General features: G+C 42.8%; 2 protein-coding genes and 1 long non-coding RNA gene across 11 annotated transcripts in view; 2 read left to right on the top strand and 1 right to left on the bottom strand.

Moving 5' to 3' along the window:
• PCDH7 (protocadherin 7) overlaps positions 1 to 9,008 on the bottom strand; it is a 267,309-nt gene extending 258,301 nt beyond the window's left edge. The window contains exons 1-2 of one of the 6 annotated variants that reach the window (XM_077177634.1): positions 8,832 to 9,008; positions 3,854 to 8,510 (exon numbers count right to left, since the gene is read on the bottom strand). In XM_077177634.1, coding sequence (XP_077033749.1) covers positions 3,854 to 7,024 — 3,171 coding nt within the window. In that variant the 5' untranslated portion in view covers positions 7,025 to 8,510; positions 8,832 to 9,008. Of the gene's footprint in view, positions 1 to 3,853; positions 8,721 to 8,831 lie in introns of those variants that run through there. The other 5 variants (XM_077177636.1, XM_077177635.1, XM_077177632.1 and 2 more) reach the window with 5 other exon arrangements.
• On the top strand, positions 8,988 to 9,515 carry LOC143693980 (uncharacterized). The gene is made up of 2 exons (XR_013182141.1): positions 8,988 to 9,086; positions 9,300 to 9,515. It is a non-coding gene; the product is annotated as an uncharacterized LOC143693980 (long non-coding RNA).
• A 730-nt stretch (positions 9,516 to 10,245) lies between these two features.
• The window catches only part of LOC129120758 (uncharacterized), a 35,049-nt gene continuing 21,318 nt past the window's right edge, over positions 10,246 to 23,976 (top strand). The window contains exon 1 of one of the 4 annotated variants that reach the window (XR_008534328.2): positions 10,246 to 11,212. Coding sequence is in view for 2 of the 4 variants with exons in the window: in XM_077177640.1 (XP_077033755.1) it covers positions 11,333 to 11,697 (365 nt within the window). In the remaining 2 variants the exon portion in view is untranslated. The other 3 variants (XR_013182140.1, XM_077177640.1, XM_077177639.1) reach the window with 3 other exon arrangements.

Below are 23,976 nucleotides of genomic sequence, written 5' to 3' on the forward strand. Positions count from 1 at the left end.
GGCCAAGAAGCATAAACATATAAAGAGTTTAAAAGGCCTTTCTTCAAAGAGTGATTGGTAACATGTGGATTCATTATCAAAATTTTCACTGAAATAAAACTGCTTGTATGACACTTTGAGACAAAGAGGTGAAGTATATATTACAAAAATATATCTGTAACTAAATGATAAAATAAGTATTTACAATTAAAATTCATTATGAGATCTATGATTAAGTATGTAGCTCTCCAAGCTGTTAAGTGATTCTCCTTAGGCACTGAGCTTTCATTATCTTTGGCTGTCTTTGCTGGAAATCCCAGTATCCAGGCTCCTCACAGGCAATGTGCAGCACCTGGAGGTTTCAAATTTTAAATCCATGATCCAGAAAAACATTGAAACTCATCCCCATTCAGTAAAACACCTCCGTGCAGCTTTAACTTTTGGCAAGTGATTAAGACCTGTGGAATGCTAAGTGTTTTAAACATTTGTAGTGCTTTACTGAAAAGGAGAGAATTGAAAAGTGAGAGGCTAAAAGAATATTTCAGAGTAATACCATGCTAAGTAAGACAAGGATAAGAGTTAAACTTGTTAAAGATCTCCTACAAATAGTGACTGTGAAATGTCAGAAGTCTACTGAATACAGAATTTTGTTTTAAACTTTATATAAAAGACATGATGTCAGAAGGAGAGTTACAAATTGTTTGCAGTTTTCTCCAATTAAGTTATTTTATAATGTCCTGTTTCAAACATGATGTATTTTGAAACTCATATAAGAATTCAATTCAACACCTTTAAAATTAAGTATCAAATCATGGGAATGAAAACAACCTGTGTCCCCTGGGGTACACCAGTCAGTCATGTAAGTAGAGACTTTATTCCTGACTGCTGTATTGTAGTTATAGGAAAGTATCAGTTACCAGTTCTAATTACACTAATGGGTAATTAGCATCACTCTCATCTCCAGTAACTTAGAGCAGGTGTGTTCTGCTGTGTCCACTTATTTGTTCTAAAATGTTATACACTCTCTAATGTCTACTTAGAACAAAGGGAACTGACAATGAGTAAATAAAGGCAGTCTTAGAGGTTTCAAGTAGTCTCCCTACCACGGTCATACCATTATGCTACTGGTTCTGTTCCACAGGTACAGCAGAACTATGAAACAATCTGATATACACCCCATCAGAACCCTTTATCTGCATCTGCTTCACATTTCTCTCTAAACAATTGTGCTGAACAAGAGCTCCACGTGGTTTGGGTGTTAAAAATCCTCAGGTGCTTTGCCTGCTAAACTGAGAAATACTGCACTGTCAATGCTTGAGATGTGAAAAGTGTACATTTTATTTATTGTTCATGCAAGTAAGTCTTAATGTCCTCAGTACTATGTAAAATGAGCAAAAGTATACAAATGTCACTCAGCAACAATCTGGCAAGTACACATAGGAAAGTGGAAACAGAGGGTTTGTGACTGATAGACTCTCCCATAAAGTCTGTTATTAAACACTACCTTTACTGTTTTCTTGGACAATTTCCAAATTATTTGCATGCTTTACAAGTGTGAAAATACTCTCTACATATTTAAAAATAAACAGATAAGACATTAGAATACTGGCTATAAACTACTTGAATAAGTGAACATTCCTAACAGGCTAAATATTTAACACAAGAGAACTATCAACACTGAGAAACTGCTTTGCAGCAAACAGGTAATGGAGCAATTCAAGATGCACTACTTTGCAAAAGTGCAATAAAGCCATTTTCTTCTGCTAAGTTTTCTCATATATTTTATATCAAAAGAAATCCTTGGAATATATTAAGTAATTCAAAATATATTACTGTATTATAATCTTAAACAAGTTTGAAGTTTTTTTATCAAGCAAAACAGAAATTTGTAATGAGTATTCCTTTACCTTTCCTACTCTTAGAGAGCAAATCATTCTTTTACACTGAAATTAAACTACACTTTAGCAGATTATAATCCATATGTTTAGATGAATTGAAGTATCAATAAAGAAGTGATAGGTGATTAGCATATATTCCACTGCTACTTTTATTCCAGTGTTTGCTAAAATGGCATCATCTACTCTGTGCTTAATAAACCTTAGGAGATGAAAGATAAAGAATTTAGTAATTTGTATTTTATACAGACTATTCTCAAACTGAAATTGTGATGTACTCTCTAGGACAACACTAATGAAATGTGTCACACAGAAACTGCTGTGTCAAACGTTCTATAAGTCTGTAGCACTTTCATAGCCACATATACAAAGGCACTGGTAGATATTACAATCACACTATTTTGGTGACCTGAAAGATTGGACGGGGTGGCTTACACAAGTTATAGTAGTTTATGCTACTATATTTTAAGTATTTCTGAGCAGAATGCAAATACTGGCAACACTTGTAAAACCTCAGTTTTAGTAAACTAGCAAACATTTCAAAGTATAAAAAAATGTCATCGTGTACCATATTTGCATGTTAATAAGTGGAAAAGAAAGCATTTTTGTCAAACTAGTCATAATTTCCCTGTTCCAGACTTGGATGTGTAGTTACATGAATCAGCATTCACTTGCCTCTAGCTTCCTGTGTAATGTGCATTGCAGTTGAGAAAACGTTCAGGATGTTATTTTATACAGTACTATCACCAAAAAGTACTCCCCCAAAAACGAGGGACCTCTGTTCAGGGTACATAAGCGTCTTATAAAATAAACGGAAGCCTTCACTTAGGAGCTTGATTCCCCTCTGTGCTATCCCTATCTTATTTCAAGGACTGTAAAGACTGTCCCTACCATCACCAGTTTTAGGCAATCGGAGCTTCACTGAACCGAGCCCAGGCAACACAGCCGAGACCAGAGGCAGCCACTCGTGGCACCCCTGAAGGCACATTTCGCTCCGAGAGGTCTCACGACTACAAAGAGAGCTATGCAGCAGCTGGGCGAGCAAATTAGGGCCTCTCGGCGTGAATGAAAATTCATGAGGTAGGCAAGAGGGGCATAAAAAAAAAAAAAAAAGCAATGAGAACGTAACATACTGAGGTGCGACTCTAAACTAACGCTTATGTGTATTCAGAGCAACTGCTGCAATGAGTGCAAATCTCTGTGGTGTAAATTAGAGCGCACATAGGCTGTGTAGATTATTTAAACCTTTTGGTCCTAATGAAAGACCCGGTAATTACAGCCATTAACGCTTCAGCGCTGCGGCTGCAAATCCACTCTCACCCACAGCTTTAGGAAGCGGCAGGCAGGCAGCACCCCCCTTTCCCCGAAACAACTGGCTGCCGAGGCGAAACTTTCCTCCTCAGCCGGAGCTGACACATCCCTAAGGCTGGGAAAGCATCTCGGTGGGGGCAGCGCCGGGACAGGCTGAGGGAGGCGGGGCCGGGGAACGGGAGGGGGATGGCGGCTCCGCCTGGTGGGGGGTCCTGATCTCCCCTCGACCCCCCCAAACCGCCGGGTTTGGCCTCCGGGCTCTTGGCTGATAGAGGCATCTCAGGCTGCCTTACAGTTCGCTGTCGGGACTGGCGACAGAGCCCGGCCCCCGCGGCCGGCTGCCGCTGCGCCTGCGGCGGGACAGCGCCGGCTGCACGGACGGGCTGGTCGGCTGCCGGATCTGATAAGCGGAGGCAATGATAAAAATTATAGTAATAGCAATAAAGATGTCTGACTGTCCTTCCTTCGTGCTGTGTGTTGGTCTGTGCCCCTGACTGCCTGCCTGGAGCGAGGGGGGCGGGGGCACCAGACTGAACGGGTCACTGAAGCTGGACGGGGTGTGTGCCTGTGCCAGGGCGGGAGGCGGGGGGAACGCGCATCCCGGCTCCCTCGCCCGCTCTGTGTGCGTGTGTCTGCGTGCTGGGGCCCGCGGGGTGCAGCGCTCTTACCTGCTTGCTGTACTTGCTGCTGGCCTGGCAGCTGTACTCGGAGCAATGGTCCGAGCCGATGGAGATGTTGTCGCCAGCGCCCACGAAGGTGTTTGCTGGGGGCAGGTCCTGCACGGCCTGGTGCTTTTTGCCAGCAGTGGGGGACTGTGGGTGCAGCTGGACCGTGGGCAGCGGTGAGCTCGACTTGTAGTGCCTGGCCAGGTCAGGGCTGCCTGGGCCACCATTGACCGAGCGATATCGGCCCATGCCAGGGCTGTCCGAGAGCTTCTCGTTCACGCTGTCGTAGCGCTGCCCATTGGGCTTGGAAGCCTCGACAGTAACAATGCTGCTGTAGAGGGGCTGCTTGCCCTTCTTGCCTTTCTTGTCCTTCTTGGGCTTCTTGGCCTTGTCGTGCTGCTGGGGGGTGAAGAAATCCTCATGGTCCTTCTTGCCGGCCTCGTAGCCATGCTTGCCCTTGGATCGACAGTAGCGGGCCATGACCACCACGAGGATAAGAAGGATGACGGTCATGATGCCAGCCACCACGCCAATGACTATGCTAAGCCTCTGCTTGCTCAGCTCATAGCTGGGATCACCAGCAATGTCCTGGGCCAGTGGGGTGTGAAGGCTGCGAGCCACCTGGCTCTCCACCACAGTGGCATTGGACAGGCTCTCGTTGACAAAGACATGGAGCAGGGCAGTGGTGGACTGGGGGGGCTGCCCACTGTCATTCACCTGCACAACCAGGCGGTGCAGGCCATAGTGCTTGGGGGCCAACTTGCCCACCAGCGACACCACACCACTGGCCGGGTCTATTTCAAAGAGTTTGAAGGGGTTGCCCCCAACAATGCTGTAGTTGAGGTCAGCGTTGAGACCTGTGTCAGCATCAGTGGCGACCACTGTGGCCACCACGGTGCGCATGTTGCTGGAGGGTGGCAGCACAGTGTAGGAGCTGTTGCTGGGGAAGGTGACAGTGGGTGCATTGTCGTTCTCATCCATCACAAAGAGAGACACGGTGGCTGTGGCAGACCGTGGTGGCTCTCCCCCATCCACTGCCTTCACCTTAAAGGTGTAGCTGGTCTGCTGTTCACGGTCAAAAGAGACAGTGGAGAAAATGGTTCCAGTGTCATTCTCGATGGAGAAGATGCCAGCTGCCTGTTCATGATCTCCAGGCTGAATAGAGAGGCTGAGCTCAGCATTGCGGCCCTTGTCAAAGTCCATCACAGTCACCATGCCCACGGGGCTGTTGGGCTGCAGGTTTTCTTTCACATAGAAGGTGAACACATCCTGCATGAAGCGTGGCTCGTTGTCATTGCGGTCTGACACTCGCACCACCACTGTGGTGGAGCCCTGCAGCGATGGCACCCCCTTGTCCCGGGCTGTCACCTGAAATTCATAGGTGTCCCGTTGCTCACGGTCCAGCACTGCCTGCACCGACACATCCCCAGAGTCAGGGTCAATACTGAAGATGCTGCCCGGTGCCTCTGAGGAGAGGGGTGAGGCCTCCAAGGAATAGGTGATCTCAGCATTCTTGCCACTATCCGCATCTGTGGCAACCACTGTGGCCACCCTCTCACCAGGCAAGTTGTTCTCTGGGAAGGAGACCTCCAGCACAGCCTGGCTGAACATGGGAGGGTTGTCATTAGTGTCCCCGACCCGCACCAGCAAGGAGTTGTTGCTGGACAAACTGGGGCTGCCTGAGTCCACAGCCACAATCACCACGTTGTAGTCACGGACGGCTTCATAATCCAGAGGGGCCGAGGTGTGGAGGAAATACTTGCGCTTATTCTGTGGCTCCCCTTCACCCTCACTGGCCGGTTTGAGCTGGAAGGGCACATCGCCCACCACGGTGCAGGTCACCACACCATTTTCACCTTGGTCTCTGTCTGACACCTGCACCAAGGCAATGGGGGTGTCCACCAGCACATCCTCGGCCACGCTTGCCACCCCGTCCCGGAGCGGGATGCGCCCAATTTTCCGGATGTCGATGGTGGGCACGTTGTCATTTTCATCCCGGATGTTCAGCACGACAGTGGCCTTGTCTGTCTTGGGGGGCTGGCCCCGGTCTCGGGCCATGACAGTGAAGCGAAGCTGGTTCACCTCCTCCCGGTCGATGCGGTGCAAGACGCTGAGCCAGCCCGTGGTCTCATCCAGCCGCAGTAGGCGCCTGACGGACTCGGTGGCCGCCCCGAAGACGTACTCGATCTGCCCGTTCACCCCCACGTCCAGGTCGGTGGCTCGCAGCTGCAGGATCGGGGTCCCAGGGCTGCTGTTCTCCGCCAGGTCCGCCTCATAGACGCTCTTCTCGAAGCGGGGGCTGTTGTCGTTCACGTCGGTGATCAGCACCCTCAGGATGGCCTGCGAGGACCGTGCCGGGTCGCCGCCGTCCCGCACGCGGAGGCTGAGCTCGTAGGAGTCCCGCTGCTCCCGGTCCAGCGCCCCCTTGACGATCAGCTGCGGCTGCTTCTCCCCGTCCAGGGTGTCGGCCACCTGCAGCTCGAAGACGCTGCTGCGGGCCGCCGCCTCCGCCTCCTGCCGCCGCTTGCTGCCGCCGGGGAAGGGGGCGCTCTCGGGGGCCGCCGCGGCCGAGCCGCCCCCGCCGCCGCGCCGGCCGCCGTCCCCGCCGGGCTCCTGCAGCAGCTCGTAGCGCTCGATGCCGTTGCGGCCGAAGTCCCTGTCGGTGGCGGTGGGGAGCAGGTAGAGGGTCCCCACGGGCCGGTTCTCCTCCACGGTGAGCGTGAGGACGGGGGAAGGGAAGGTGGGGGTGTTGTCGTTGATGTCCAGGATGATGACCCGGCCTTCGAAGAGGTCCACCCAGCTCTGCGAGGGGCCGATGACCGACACCTCGAAGTCCAAGAAGCACTCGTTCTCGTCGAAGATCATCTGGCACTGCGGCAGCTTTTCGCGGTCGATGCGCCGCTCTGTGGTGCTCAGCTCCCCGGTCATGTTATCGATCTTGAGATAGTCGGAGCCCGACTCCAGGCTGAATGTCACCTCTCCGGAGCCCGTCACGATGCCCAGGTCGGAAGCCACGTTGCCGATGCGGATGTCGGCGGGTCCCTCCTCGGCCAGCCGGTACTTCAGGAGCTGCTTAGCCGCTGCGAGGCTGACCCAGAGCGGCGGAGGCAGGAGGAGCAAGAAGCAGCAGCAGCAGCAATGCACAAAGCGAAGGAGGGTCCGCATCTTCCTCATCTTCCTCGTACCGAAACCCCCCGCCCTCCTCTCACTCCCACCTGCCCCCCAATAAACTCCCCTGATAAGCCAACAGTACGGCTGAGAGTCCAGGTGATCAATTATAAAATCCTTCTATTTCTGGAAACTTATTGTCTCATGACTGGTGCAATTGGTGGTCAAAACCCTGCCGCTGGCTCCTCTGCTGCTCTCCCTGCCTTCCAGTTCCGATATACTTACAGTTCACGGGACAGTGGATTTTGCTTTTTAAAGATTCATCTCAGTAGATAGGATGGGATTTTCCTCCTCCTCCCCCTTCTCCTCCTCCTCTCTGATTTTACTGTAATCACTTTGCAAGGTTTGCAATAAAAGCAGGAGCAGTACTGTACGATTCGAAGCCCCCCAGGTCGTCGTCTTCAACACTAGAGTTAACTACAATTCACACACTCTCTCTTTTCTCTCTCTCTCTCTCTTTCTCTCTCTCTCTCCCCCTCTCAGCCGTTTACGACCAAGGCAATAGCTTTATTCTTCCCCCTCTCTGCACACACAGGGGAAAAAAAATTGTGATTTGCTTTATTCAAAGGGCTTGGGTCCGGGAAAACTCCAAATCCTCTTAGCAATGGGCAGCTCTTAAAAAAAAAAAAAAAAAAAAAAAGTAAAAAAAAAAATCCCAATAATGTCGGTAGCTGCACAGCTGATAGGAGAACCCCGAGTATTACAGTGCAGTCCACAGAATATCCCCTTTGGCTGGCAGAAAAGCACCCAAATCCATCTTCAGAGATCGCTTAAAATGTTCAGCTCTTTCTCCGGAGCGGATTTTTTTTAACAACTCTGCGCAAGGTCATTAGTCACAAAGCAACGATACAGAAACTGCAGAAGCCGTTTGCCCAGAATTTGCAAGGCTGGAGATAAGAACATAGACACACAACAGTCCCAAGTTTGTTTTTGCATCCGCAGTTTGTGTGTGTGCCTTACCTGCATTTGCACTGCATGTGTTAAAGCAATCTGGATCTGCAGCACTGAGAGCGATTCACAAATGAGATTGCAGTCTCTCTCTCTCTCGCTCTCTCTCTCTCTCTCTCTCCTCTTCCTTCCCGTCCCAATGCAGGTAACCAGATCTGAACTTGATCCTTTCAGTTCAAAGGTTAGCAACAAAACTATGTGTCCAAAGGCGATTATTGGTCTCTCGTAATTATACCCGGAGCGGAACAAGATGTAACTGGATCCCCCATGTGAATTAACACAGATTCTGAATTACATCCATATAAAGCGGAATGGCAAAGGGGAGGGGAAAAGAGCCGCGACGCGATTAAAAAAAAAATACAGAGTTCTATTTGCAAATAAAATTGTATCAGTCAATTGTTTCCTGTGATCTGCACCGCCACAGTGGGTGAAATCTGCAATTGTGTATTCCCTCCTGTGCCTTTCAGAGAAGTGTGGATCAGACGCTTTCACGGCAGAGCGGCTTGTGCATTAAAATGTTGAATGGCAATTGAGAAGCTTCCCACTCGTAAGGAAAAAAAAAAAAAAAAAAAAGAAGAGAAAAAAAAAAAAAAAAAAAAAAAAAAGAAGAAGAAGCGGTAAACCAGCAAGTTTGCCCAAAGTGGAGGGAGCTGCTGAAGCCTCTCTCGGTAGCTCTTCCCTGACGCTGCAGCAGCAGAACCGCCTGCGCTACACACACACAGAAAGAGAGGGAGAGAGAGAAAGAGGGAGAGCAGAGAGAGAGAGAGAGAGAGAGCGAGAGAGAGAGAGGGAGGGCGGGAGGGAGGGAGGGAGGAGGAGGAGGGAGGACGAGTCAAGCGCTGCACTCCAGAAAGCTCAGTCTTACCCTCTGTCTCTGCTGCTAGTGCTGCAAGTGGGATAGCTGCTCATCACAAAACACCAGTTCAGTCCTCAAAACCGATCCTCATTTCACGCCCGAGTGTTGCTTCTGTGGCTTTCTCAAACCCGTGATCTGTAGTGATTTTCTCCTACCCTTTCCCTCCCCACGTCCGCTATAGACTGTGAATCGAGCAACGATTTTTAAAGCAAATGTTTGTTCGCCTTTCTTTGCTTCTATTCTGCATTTTGCGGAATCAAGCTGGTAAGGAAACTCGTTTTGCAGATTCCCACCTTCCCCTGTTGTGTCGGTGCTTTTGTGAAATAGCTGCAGTCACTGTAACTGCATAAAACTCCAGGGAGGAAGGGGGACTGCCTTAGATCTCAGACTTTCGTCCTGTTTCCCAGTGCTGTTTCAGCCTCTCGGTCTTTGTGATTGTGTTCTTCCTATTACCGTGTTTTGAATGTGTCTTTTCAGCATGTTTGTGGGTATCCTAGGAGAAAAAAAAAAAAACAACAACAAAAAAAAAAACCCTCGGAGAATATTATCAGGAAGGGAGCGAGAGGGTTAGTGGAAGAAACACATGTAAGAAGTATCAGATTTATTTCCGAACACAGACTTGCTGCTTCGATGATTGCTAAAATGTAGCGTCACCTACCTGGGTAAGTGGGAAATAAACTTTAATGGTAAAGCTCTCCGGCTCAACTTTGCTTATTCTGACGTCTCTAGTTCGCGTCTCCTTTTGACTTTGAGCCATTTAATCTCGTATGGCTTTTGTGTGCTCCCGCCCTACCCTTGGGGATGCCTGGTTCCTTACTTGTCCTCTCTGCTTGGAGCCCGGAGGGAAAACAGGGAGACTCCGGGGGCAGCCGAGCTCGGGGCAGCCAGAGGGGAGAGAATGAGCGTGTGCGGGTGTGTGTGTGCGGGTGTGTGCGGGTACATGTGTGTGTGCGTGTACATGTGTGTGTGCGTGTACATGTGTGTGTGCGGGTACATGTGTGTGTGCGGGTACATGTGTGTGTGCGTGTACATGTGTGTGTGCGGGTACATGTGTGTGTGTGCGGGTACATGTGTGTGTGCGGGTACATGTGTGTGTGTGCGGGTACATGTGTGTGCGCCTGTGTGCGTGCGCGCAGCCAGGGGAAGGCAGGAATCCAGCTGCTCCTTCTCCCTCTGTGAACACATGTGGGAAAGCAAGTTCTGTACGTGCGCGTTCTGTATGTGTTTGTGTGTGCATTCCTCGGTACAAATGGCTCTTTTGAATAAAAACGCATGCAGACCAATGTAGCGAAATGTCTCTTTCATCGCGATGATATATTTAAGCGAAAAGCGGCCGGATATGTTGAGGTGGTTCAAAGCAGCGGTCACAGCGTGTCTTTGTCATTTGGGGCGGTGAGTGATTGTAGGAGGGAGGGAAGGTTGCCACCTCTTTCCTTGAGGAGTCCAGAGACACAGAGGGGCAGAGCCGCGCCGCATGGAGTCGGCGCTAGGGTGGGAGGGACTGCTCCCTTCTCCGGAGGGCTGCAGGGCTGCTCCTCCGGAGCCTCCTCCGGCCCTGGCACCGGCCCCGGCCGCTCTGCCTTGCCAGAACACGAAAACCCTCCCCCGCCGGTGCTGGAGACACTCGGCTTTCTATCTGCAGCATCAGCGAGAAAGCCCAGCTCGGCGCAGGCTCAGTGCTCACCGCCGCAGTCCCGGACGGAGGAGGGGGGTTCGGGAGCGCAGCATCTTCGCAGCGGGTTAAGTAGGATTAGTACCAAATCCCTATTATATTTGCCAAGCAACTTGAATTTGTCAAAATTCCCCCTCGCTGTTCTGGAGCTCCGCGAGGAGGAAATTTTGCTCACAGTGTAAGATCCAGACATGCCAGTACGTAGGAATACCAGCATACTGCATTACACTGGCTCCCTGCGCTGGAAATACAACTGCGAACCGCAGGTCCCGCTGTTCCCGTCCCTTTGTGTTTTTAAACGCAGCCAGGAAACTTAATGTGTTCGCCAGGGAAGGGGCGGGATGAGAGCGTTTTTAACCTCCCCGCCATAAACTTTAATCGGATTCCAGGCTGTTGCACGGCATGGACGCTCGCCTTCTTGCCTGCGTCTCCTTCCCCGTTGTTTCTACTACGGTCTCCTTGCGAGCGCCTCTTTCAAGCGAATGAGTGATTTCTTTCTCTTGCCATGTGCAATTGCTCCCCCTTCCTTTCCTACCCTCGCTGGCCTCTCTTACACACACTATGCCTTTCACACGCGGTCTGCGCCCCCCAGTCCCCCCCTCCTTTCCTTCTCTTTTGCAGTGTCTTCACATGCAATCTCTCTCTGAATGTGCAATGTCTTTCCTGCTCGGGAGTGCTGCGTCCTTCACAGTGGATTGGTTCCTCTTTCGGAGCAGAGGTAACGGCCCCCCCTTTCCTATCATTCTCCCTTCCTCCCTCCCCTCCTCCTCTCCTCCCCTCCTCCCCTCCTCCCCCAGGGCAGGCGGCCGGCGTGGGAAATGGGCCCGACGTGCGCTGCATGGTGGATGGCCGCGCTGCTCCCGCTCCACGTGCCCCGGCTGCCGGGGGGAGCACGGGGCTGTGCTGCCCGTGTGTCCCCCGCGCCCCCCCGCATCCCACTCGTTCGAGACGGCAGAGAGCAGAATTCCCCCCGCACCCTCCTCTCTCCGCCTCCCCGGCCCCGCAGACCGCCGGTCCCGCGCACCCTCGGCCTCCCGGGTGTCGGCAGGAGCAAGCGCGGCTGTTCCAGGCGGGGGAGGTTGGTCCCTCTCGGGCAAATCTGTTGCGCAGTGTGAGTCCCCCCTGCCGGCTGCCCCCCCGCTCCGATGCACACAGACGCCCACACGCGCTCAGACACGACACGGCATTTGTCCTCCTGATCTGGTGAGATCAAGTGGGAAGAGGGATCACAAATGTAATCGTCTGTAATAAATAAAATAGCCCGAGATGCTGGTGATATACAGAGGGGAAATAGGAGCTTGTGTCCTTAAAGGGAACATCTGATAAGGCCACCGAAGTGGCATCTTGCGTGTGGGAAGGAATCCGTCTTGCTGACAATCGCAGCCTGCTGTACGTGGGGAAATCCTAAAGCAGCCTGGGAGCTTCCCCGGCTCTGTGCATCCCCCAAGCTCCCGATGCTCTGCACCGGGGCTTTGTTGTCGTTGTTGTAGTTGTTGATTGGAAAGACAGGGGTCATCGTTAAAATATGCAGATATAATTAATGGCTGGTTTATCTTCTTGTGTTGGCTGAGCCCAGCTTCTGCCGCCGGCAGCCGGACTCGCGTCCGCAGTTGGCGCTTTCAGCCCACGACAATTTGGTTTTCACAGTTTGGGAATGTCAGTGGCTCGCACTGGAAAATTACTTCTGGAATCTGCAGTCGGAATCAGTCTCTGGTTAAAGAGAGACAGATTATTTACATATCCACACCACTCCGTACATTAACAAATACACACTGCATATTACTATTTTCACTCACAAATGAAAAAGAAGCTTCAGGAGGGGAAAAAAATCATATTGCCTTGAAAGTAACGTATTCATAATAATACATGGAAAAGATTAAATACAGTAAACATGACAGAAAATTCAAAAGCAGGGTAAAAACAAGGACAGAACCCCCACATGAAGCAGTTAAAGCCATTTGACGGAAAGGCGAAACTAACTCAAGAACTCCACCAAGGGACAAGCAGCTGAAATGACACCAGAGCAGCACGGAGCCCGCGGTGACCTTTCATCTCTCCAAAGTGTCTTGCTGATCTGGTGCAATTCTGTTGTGACCTCTTCACTCCCTTCCCTACCGCAAGTGCCCTCCGGCCGCCTCGGAGCTCCCAGAGTTGCTCGCAGTGAATGTGCTGGGAGGGCGGCTGAGTTACAGGGAGTGCTGACACTTGGCCAGTGCCTTTCACAGCTCTGCAAATATGCTCGCAGTGTAGTAACATGTAATAGGCAGCAGTGATTAAATTATTCATTGCAGCAGCAGCCTTTCTGATGGATGTTAAAACGTAAGAGTTTAAATAAGAAAACCACAGATTTACTTTTAAGCAGATAAACCCCACATCTGTGCTTATTTAACTGAATGCTAGCTAAGCATGAAACCAGTTACTTTGTTTAAATCCTCTCTCTTTTACTCTCTTTGAGAATTTTGAGCTAGATTATGCACCATAAAAGTTACTGACAGAGCAGAATTAATCTGTGTTGGATAACAGTGGTTAAATCTCGCATGATTATAATCGTTTATTCTTAAACTCAAACTGAAGTCTGTTCAAAGTGAAAGGTTCTTGCATACGCATGATTCCATCAGCATTTCTGAGTTCTCACATTTATGAAGAATGATGAAAATTGATATTTAGCCAAAGAGATAGTGATTCTGTTTAGTAAGATTTTTACAGTGTGTATATATTCCTCAAAAATCACAATTATTAGCATTGAGATTTTCTTTTTCATTTTCTCTTTCTTTTCTTTCTTTCTTTCTTTCTTTCTTTCTTTCTTTCTTTCTTTCTTTCTTTCTTTCTTTCTTTCTTTCTTTCTTTCTCTTTCTTTCTTTCTTTCTTTCTTTCTTTCTTTCTTTCTTTCTTTCTTTCTTTCTTTCTTTCTTTCTTTCTCTTTATTTTCTTCCTTTTCTTTCTTTCTTTTTCTTTCTTTTTCTAGAATTTGTCATGGAAGGCCATTTACAGACCGGGTTTTTTTCCCAGATGTTTAGAAAAATATCTAACCACTCATAATAATGTAGAAATAACAGACAGAATATGCTTAAAATCAGAAAGAAAAGTTAGTGAAAGGTCTTTAAAAACTCATGTGAACTTTAATGAGGGGAGGCATATTTTTGTTAAATTTCTTTCACATGCAAGTGCTAACTTCCCTGGATTTTCAGGGATATAAATGAGTTCTGCACCCAGCTCCACTATTTTATAGATTTATTTTTAAATTAAACTATTGTTCATGTTCTCTAAATGCAAAGAAAATTATAAAAAAATTAAGGTGAGCTTTCATGAATTCCTATAAAAATAGAGGAAAATGATGAGTCATTAGTACATTTTCTTCATAAAGAGATACAATGAGACATTTAGAAGAGATAATTAAACTGGACTTTATTTAAATGAAATGTATGAGAACCAGGTAGCACCGCCAAAGAAAGAAAAATACGTTCATTGTCACAGAAAATATTAAATGTGTACAATTGGTATGTATGTAGGGTTATTAGCAGAGAACAGTACAGTTACTCTGGGAAATAATTTAGGTACTTTTTTAATATAAATAGTGTTTCCAAGGTGGCTATCAGTAGTGAGCACACTGAAGGTCTCAAAGTGCTTTGTAAATTATCCCTAGGAGATAAAAAGAAGTGCAATGACCTGTGCAGTCACCCAGGCAAACCACTAAAAAAATTTACTCTTTCCAGATTAGGTTCATTAGACCATAATTGTGCATTTCTTTATGTTATTTTACTATATTCTGGGTTCACATCAAGATTTGTCTTTAAATATGTGACAATAATTTCTGCTTTATTTGATGGATTGCTGGAGAGTCAAAGAACTCTTTCTGAAGCCTTTAAAACAGGTTTGTATTCCAGACAACTACACAGACAAAGAAAATCTTATGTCATGAAATTTGATGGATAGCACTAAAATATACTAAACTGTTACAGATATATTGAAATACAGATGTTTTTAAGCACGTGCTCTCACTTACTTCAGCCAGCTATCCTTTATATACCAAACTGAGTACACAGACTTTGTAAAATCATTTCACCTCAATGTACTCTTGAGGACTTCTTGACCTAATGTGATTTTTCAGTTCTATGTCCTACATTTTCTACTGTTGGTTTTTTTTTTTTTTTGGATGCTACAAATTCTTTTTCTGTAAATGAAAATTTTCTTCCATTTTTGAATGAAAATCATGAGAGCATATCTTTTGCCTAATGTTCTTTCTTAGTGCATCCTGTGCAGTTTTGATTTATTTTTAATATAATTCAGGAGATCATAGAATATCTGGTATGTCTTCATGATTGTGCTGTGTTGTCAGCTGCCTGTTGAGCAGAAGATAAAATACTTAAGCAAGAGGGCAACTCTGAGAAGTTCTGAAGAAGAATCTTTGATATTATAATTCAAGTACTGTTATCGATAACTGAATGCTGTGCAGCTCTATTCCTTTCTGTAAGTTAATGCCAATATATGTTATTGATTACATCTAAAATTAAATTTGTAAATCTACACATGTACTCACTTAGCTGGGAGCTTTAATGTTTCTGTCTGCTTTTTCAAAACAATAACTGCTCTCTGGCAGAAAAAAGAAGAGTAGTAGTTGTACAGAACAACTAGGGTATAGAACACAGTTGTTCTATATTAGGGAAATAAATATGGTGGCAAGGAAAATAATTTAGAATGGGATCAAGCTGTTGATTGCCTGTTGGACAGGCTATTTGGCTTTGTTCTGCAATGTTTAAAACTACTTTACTGGGTATTTTATAATGTTAGGCTTGTCATTTCTTTTCATATGAAAAGTGCATCATTAGAATCCTTAGAGGTCATGTTGCTATAAGCCTTATTCAGCTATACAGTGGAGAAGCAGAAAAAGTTTTCCCTTAATTCACTGTTTGACCCTGTCAGAGACATGACTGTTCACTGAAAAGAAGTAAGGGCTATTCACCTGCTACCATCAACTGTTTTTGGTGAGCAAGAGAAAGTATGAAGAAGTGGAGTTCCTTGTGCCTTTCCCTGAAGTACATGAAAACATAAACTTGTATATCCATGTCTATATTGTACAGGTCTAGTGAGCAGCTTTGGTATTTAGCCAAAATAGCAATTAGAAGCTGAAGAAGACCCTGGTTCTATCACCCTAAACCAGGATCCTTTTAGAACCAATAGGAGTAGCCAAATATATTTTGGCTGCTAAGCACTGCTACATACCTGATCAGCTTTGCTTCTAAAATGTTTTGCACTGCTATCTGAACTCTCCAAAATAGGAATTAAGGGGTTGTAGTCACCCTTCTGTGAGGAAGATTACATAGTCTGACATTGAAATCATCTGATCATCATCTGATCAATCCTGCTGTCTCACTTGCACTTTCTGCCATGCAGACACAGCCATACTTTTACGTCTGCTTTAGGTGTTTTGCAAAGTTTCTCGGTGATCATCCTTTGCATAATTACATTTTTAGTGTCCTTTATAAGAGTAATAAGTACTGTACAGAGTGGGTTTTTATGACCTAAAATATATCTAGAGGAAGAGAGGTACTGATAAGTTTCTATGTTTTTCATCTTCTGATAGAAACCTGACATATCTTCTAGTTCATTCATTCTGTGAGATGATTAAAAAGTTGCTCTTGAACAAACTAAAACTCATTCAGGGCTCAGCAGGAAATAACTGCAATCTAAGCACATTAAAGAACAGACAGGGCAAGCCAAAGTATACCTTTTTCTTTCCCTCTTAAGATCATGGGGAAAAGAGAAAAGCAGTCTAATACTGTGATAAAACTGCAGCCTGCAGCAGCTGGCTATGGGAAAGGGTATAGAACCTAATACAAAGCACACAGAAGTCAATGGAAGCACTTTGACTAAATAAGCTTTGCATTAGGCACCTTGTGAGTGAATGATGTTTAAAGCATTCATGTAGATCTTAAGCAGATGAGTGAAGAAGAAAATTATGTGCATTTGAATCAAAATAAATGCCATTAAAACACTGACCCCAGAGATCATCTTTATGACTCATAAAAAATTGTCATTCTTGGGCACTGAGTCCTATCCTCCATTAGTGCAAGAACTCATGTTGCATGAAAAGCATATCTTTAAAATATGTGTTTGTATATACATGTAAAATTCTTATGTTGATACTTTATCTTAAAGTTCAGTACATTATAAACATCTGCAGGCTCTTTTTACCCATTCATGTGTTTACAGAGTGAATTTCTCTCATCTTAGGGTTAGGTTTTTTTCTGCTAAATAATACAAGATTTTTAAATTTCCTTTCATGATCTAAATTCTGCATTCCTGAGATTATGCAGACGAACTTCCCCTTCACCTCCCTCCACTCCATTTTAAATGATGTTTTCAGTGAATCCTTTTTTAATATGGAGGACACAAATGACTTATGATTTTCATCATAAAGATGTACTCTACCTCATGTGGTAATGTTAAACATCTCTTTATTTAACCCAGAAATATTATTATTATATTATTATATTAATAATATTATTATAATATTAATAATATTATTATATTATTAATAATCTGTATTAGCATTTTTCATAGCTACATCATGTTTTGATGACTAGTAGTCCTTCTTTTGTAGATTGGCTGCATCTTTCTTTTCTCTGTCATTTTCAGCTGATAAACTCACAGTTTATAGATGAAAATCTATTTACATTGCTGTTTGTACTATTAAATGTAATTGCATTTCTATTATAGAAGTCATCAAGTCATCTGATTCTTCTTGTTTGTTTTTATCATTTTGATGGTTCTCAGGCTTGCTTTACCAGCAAATTTCAGCAGCATGTTCTGAGGTTTTATGATCTAGTTTTTAACTTAAATATCAGGAAGCTCTATGGCAGGACACTCCATAAAGAACCCCTTAAAAGCTTCCATCTAATCATGCAAACACCTAACACAACCTGTCGTCCTCTCCTGATTGGTCCATTCTTTATCTTCTCTGTCTTAAGTAATTATTTTCGTATCAGAGTGTGTCAAAAGCTGTTTTGAAGTCCAGATATGTGAGATTTCATGCCTGGAATAGAAGATACATTATTAAAGATACAGAGACATTGATATATGGTAGTATCTTCTCTCGAATATGTTTGGATGTTAAGTTTGGTTTTTACTTCTGTTCTCTATACTTGTGTACTTTTAGAAGAATAGTGTCACCAGCAGACCAGGGAAGTGATTGTCCCCCTGTGCTTGTCACTGGTTAGGGCAGACCTCAGGCACTGTGTCCAGTTCTGGGACCTTCAGTACAAGAAAGACATTGAGGGGCTGGAGAAGTTCTGGAGGGGGCAGTAGAGCTGGGGAAGGGTTTGGAGGGTAAGTCCTGTGAGGAGTGGCTGAGAGAGCACAGGAGGGTTGTTTAGCCTGCAGAAATGGGGGCTCAGGGGGACCTTCTTGCTCTCTACAGTTGCCTGAAGGAAGGTTTTAGCTAGGTGGGCTCAGCCTCTTCTCCCAGGCAGCCACAACAGGACAAGAGGACATACACTCAAGCTGTGCCAGTAGAGGCTGAGGCTGGGCATCAGAAAGGGCTGTTAAACACTGGAATGGACTGCCCAGGAACCTGGTGGAGTCACCCTTCATGGAGCTGTTCAAGAAATAGCTGGATGTGACATTTAGAGCCATGGTCTAGTTGAAAAGGTGATGATCAGTCAAAGGCTGGACTTGATGATCTCAGAGGTCTTTTCCAACCTAAATGATTCTGTTCAATTACTTATTCTTAGCTTCAAAAACTGATTTTGAAACTTTGCATTCTAAACCCATAAAAAAATCTTATTGAAACATTATTTATTTCCTCTCTTCTCTTTCCCTGTCGAAACTGATACCTTTACTAAAAATTCTTGTTCTAGTCTCTTCAGACATATGCATTAATTTCTTCAGAATTCTGCAGTGAAGGTTATCTGGACTACTGGCTTATACTATTTTGTAGTCTTTGAAATAATTTTATTTCAGATGTGGTAATTTTTGTTCTATGACTTTGCTTGCATTGATCACTTTGCTCATTTCAACATCACAATCCTTACTGGGACCTGAAACAATGTACACAATTTATTTGGGTATCTCTAGGTAAATATTTATAATTTTATTTATCTTTGTGTTTATTGCACATTCTGCAAAAGTGGAGCCAATGCTTTCTATGCAATTTTTGAATAAGGTCTAAAGGTTTATATTTGACATTTTATTAAAAAGTAAAAGGTGTAACTCTGAACATATTTGCCTATTTTGCCACTGCATGTCTTATTTTCTGTCTTGTTCATGCATTACCCGTATGTGACCTAAATTATCTTCTGAAAATTCATTATTTTGAATGTCTGAATGCTTTATATTAGAAGAATGGCAATGAAAGTGAAGATAAGTAGATCATTCCAGAGTATAGGAACCATACTGACCATACCTGACCAGAAGGAACTTTGCACTTTCACAGAGTGGAATAATATACAGCTAGATTAAAAAAAAAAAAAGGTAAAAAGACTCTGAAAACATAGATTTTGCACTTACAAGACCAGAGCCACCCAGAATGTCAATAGTCAATCCAAATGACAGGTGATTCTACCAGTTGCCAAGTGTTATCAAGCTGAATATAGAGAAAGTGTATATTTATATATATATATATATATATATATATAAAGTTCTTGATGAACAACATTCTATGAAGAGTCTTGTATCAAATACCTTAGAGAAGTTTGGAGAGATAGATCAGTATAAATGGATTAGAAATACAATAATAGAGAGGTGAAGATAAGAAATGTTTAGGTTTGTTTTAAATTTTGTGAACAAATACAATTAAAAATTTATAAGGGAGAAATGAGAAAAAACAGATTTCAGAAAGTTGATAGAGTTCCAATTTTAATGCATCAACACAGCTACTTCTTAAGTTATTGGAGATTTATTTATTAACTTTTGTTTTTCTTTTAAAATAATTTTAGCATTTTTGTACTAAATGTCTATTTTTTTTCAAGGGGCACTGCATGACTCATAGTGCAACTTAAGGAGGATATATTTAATTTACTGCAGTTTCAAAAAGTTTATGAACACAAAGTATTGATAAGAAAACTTTTTAAGTTTTTATCTTGTGTCATTCTTGGAAGAAGTTATTAACTTAACTTGGTATTATTATTCCTCTGAAAGTTATAAGTAAGAATGATAACTATTATGACTTCATGGCACTTCAAATAATATATCCCTTTTTTTGCTTGCTTATTACTTTACTGAGTTTTAGCATATAACTTCTTTACAAGTCCACATCTATATTTAAATTTTTGAAAAAAGTCAGCCTGATTCAATGATATCTGATAATGAAGCTAGATTTACCCATGATGAAATTTATAGGCAATCTTATTTAAATATTTTCAGTATTTTTATACATTCCACTATGAAATTGAGCTTTTAAGAAGCTAGCTTTTTGGAGTTTTTTGTCTGAATATAAAAATCAATCCATCCAAATTTGTTGAAATTGCAATGCACTAAAGTATTGTATTTACATAAGAGTGGTAAGGACTTGACATTTTTAGGGAATAAGCTCCTCAAATATTTTATTCACATTTTATGTAGCCCAACATGTGCTTAACTAATATTCTATTGACAATCTCATCTCTTTGTCCAGAAACTACAATACTCTGGTATTATGTGGCCTCTTCTGGGACATAACAATGGTAGCAGGAAGCTTCCATGTTTGAACGCAGAGGGATGAAAGTTAGATCTGAATAGAGAGAAAAAGATGAAGTGCTATTGACTGTTCCAGGTATCAGTGATGTCAAAAACAGCTATGAAATTTGCTATAAAATTATCACATTCATTCTGTCTCTAAACAATGGTAGCATTGTATATATTTAGTTCAATTTGCAAAGGCTTTTGCTAATGACCAACCACCTAAGTATCAATAAGGAAACATAAGACTTAATTTTGTTGTTTTTTCAGGTTTCTTTAATTTCAGTTTTGGCTGATAAATAACCTAGAAAAAAAAAAAGTAAAACCCCAAAAATTAATATAAAGAACAATATTAATATTGCCAAATATGAATAATGTAGTCAATGTAGCCCTCAGAAGTCAGAAAATATCAGAATACTTTCAGCATACCCTTAATGCAGTGATTACAATCTAATGGCATGTTTATGTATACTTTCTAGACTGAATTTCAATTTGGAATAAAATTAAAATAAAAAAGAAAAAAAAGGGAAGGAAGGAAGGAAGGAAGGAAGGAAGGAAGGAAGGAAGGAAGGAAGGAAGGAAGGAAGGAAGGAAGGAAGGAAGGAAGGAAGGAAGGAAGGAAGGAAGGGAAAGATAAGAAAGAAAGAAAGAAAGAAAGAAAGAAAGAAAGAAAGAAAGAAAGAAAGAAAGAAAGAAAGAGCAAATGAAAAAATTCAAATAAAGAAAGAAAATAATTAAATAAAATAATCCTTATTTTTATTTAATTACACAGAAGAAATACATAAGGTTGGATTTACTAAGAAAGTTTTTGTTCATGTTCAGTATTTGTCCCATGACCTTATTGCCCACTGTTAGAACAGCATCCAGCACACAGAATTATTAAATGGTAATTTTTATGGTGTATATCACTGTATTGTTTAAAAAATGTAAAAGCTTTATTTAATTTGTGGAAAATTATATTATACTGTGGTGTACCATGATTCCAGTATTAAAATGTGAAGGTACTACAGAGACTGAGGTAAAAAATATCCATAGATTGAGTATATCTAATTTGAGTCTTTAAGATCCGTATCTTTGAGGAGTGTTGAGAATTACATACTTTTACATATCCAAGCCAAACTCTCAGTGACATAAGTGTCTGGAAATGTTCATTCTTCAGTGAAACATTCTCATGATTTCAGGTAAGATCTCAGATATGGTGAAATCACAATCAAAATGTTTTGTTCTGTGACATCATGGGGGAATTCTATCTGGAAGTGAATCTCAGTCTCCAGCTTTAAAACAAAACATTCAGACACAATGAAACCCTGGATTTTGCCTTGATTTTACATCAGAGAAGGTCAGTTCTGTACAAGGCAGCAAGTAGGGATCTTGAGGAGAAAAAATATGGCTCTAATGAAAGACTATATCAGACTTCACAAGTACCAGTAGTTGTACAGGAACTATGATTACACCTATAGCTTAATTTCATAATTTTCTAACTGTGAAATGAACAGTTAATTTTTTGACCCTAAAAATATCCTTCTAATATAATTTTGTGGCATATAGTAATTTCTATTGCAGAGAGAGGACAGCACAGGTCCCTGTCTCTACAGGAAATGTACTTAGGTATGCAACACTTTGGAGAAGAGGGAACTGGGGTGTGGGTAAAAACTCTTGAATAAGCATAAGTGGGAGATGCACAGATGGTTGAAGTTCCCAAATGTTCTATGATTCTCTCTGGGCATCTTTTGCTATATAAGTGTGATAACATTTGTTAGAAGGCATGATTAAGGCTTTGTAGGCTTCACAGATGGAATGTAATTTAGTGGAAAGACTTGAAAGAAAGAAGGTTCAGATATGAAATGTATTCCACGAAAGGAAGGGGTCAGGTCCAGACAGGCAACATAGATACAATAACTAAACATTGTTCTGTAAACTTTTCTGTGAAAGAAAAGACAGGAATAAGTTCCCTTCACCCAGAGATATCTCTGGTTTTCTCAACTGAATATATAACATAAAACATATTAGCAGTTTAGAAAACTAATTTAAAGTCATATGTTCAATTAAATAGTGTATTAGGTTACAGCAAAACTTCCACCCTTTCAACTTCCAGAAAGCCTCATGTCCACTATGCTGTACATGTCTGGTAGGACAGAAAGCACTTTGATGAAATAGCTCAGTAAGCTTCTGAATGGAAATAAACTATTTCTCTTGACTTCCACTTGATGGAAATGGAAGAAAGTCATAGCAGAAAATTTAATTTACCTAGACCCCATTTCAGAGATTCCTGCATAACATATATATATATATATATGCTTGTATGTCTATATTTTAATATATTTCTACATATATGTATGGTCACTTGATTATAGCAAGAAAATATTTGACCAATAGCTGCTGTTGTAAAATTTCATAGAACACAAGAGTTGACAATAGGATGTCAGAAGTAGTTATCAACAATACACAGAATATGGTCAATTTTCTCAGATTCATCAATAGAAAGAATCGTAGTAAATAATTTATGTTGATTTTTATTCCTCTTTTATGTACTTCAAAAGCAGGAATAGCTTTTAGAAAATAATTTTGGTTTTAATAAAAAAGGATTAGATGCCAACTAAATGAGTACAGAAGAATGCAAACATCATTCATGCTGGAAATTTAAGGTCTGAGACAGAGAACAGCCCATGTAGTAGTGTTTTCTCACTACACATGTGCTCTCATCATAATCATTCAAGGCTCCTGTCACTTTGACTTGCTAATTCAAAAAAATAAAAAGAACTCTGGGCCAAAGTGAGGACTAATCAATCATGAAATACTATTTTAAAAATCATATTTTGCTGTCCATAAAGGGAAAAAAGAAAACTTCTAAATATTCAGCTTGTGCCTTATAACTACAACAGAAATATTTCTTTTAATGAATCGTCACTAAATCTGGGCAGAGACAAAAATATTCCCATCCTGTGGCTGTTTTTTTGGACCTTGAGATATAACTTTGAAGAAAAGAACATATCTTTATAAAACTGAAGGCATATTTCCATTTTAAAGAAGAATGTCAGAGAGCCAAACTCTCCTATTTGATGTACAAGTATATTGTGGCCAAAATTTCACTTGCTGGTAGCCTGTTCTTGATAAGGTGTTTGGCCAAAATTTCACTTGCTGGTAGCCTGTTCTTGATAAGGTGTTTGGTTTTACTGGCTGGCTTTCTTCAGTGTTTTGTTTCCCAGAGCTGTCTCTCCTTCATAAAAATATTTATGTGCCAATTTAAGGCATTCTAAAGTCAATCAGTTGCAAATGTAAGCTTGTATTATGGGACTTTCCTCTACTTTAGTGTGGTTAATGACTATGTTCCCATGACTTTTAAAAGGACTGGTGCCTCAGCACATTTTCAAAATTATGCCATTTGAAGACATTTCCATTTATAATGCAGCTTAAATCTCATTTCCCTCAATATGTGCCCTCACTTAGTCTATTTTAAGGCTTCTCTGGAAAAAAAAAAATTATATCTCAGCTGCTGCTCCTGCTCTTAATGCCTTCCTAGTCTCAGTAAAGCAGAAACCAACTGATGCCTCATTCTGATACTCATACAGAGACAATATGCAGACACTGCACTATCCTCCATTCCTGGCTGAAGAGCTCGGTCCTACCATTTCATATTATCTACACACACAGCTGCTGCTTTGTGTGTCTGCTAAAGCTTCATGCCTCTCTGTAGTCTCTATGACTTCACAGTTTCCCTGTAGGAACTTAGAGTGAGTCTGGTAAAGACTGCCTTAATTGCAAGATACTGCAGATCCTAATTGGGGAAAAAAAGTGTCACCTGAAATAGTAGTACAGACACAGTCCTGG

Source organism: Agelaius phoeniceus, chromosome 4 (genome assembly GCF_051311805.1).
Source record: "Agelaius phoeniceus isolate bAgePho1 chromosome 4, bAgePho1.hap1, whole genome shotgun sequence".
Classification (NCBI taxonomy): domain Eukaryota; kingdom Metazoa; phylum Chordata; class Aves; order Passeriformes; family Icteridae; genus Agelaius; species Agelaius phoeniceus.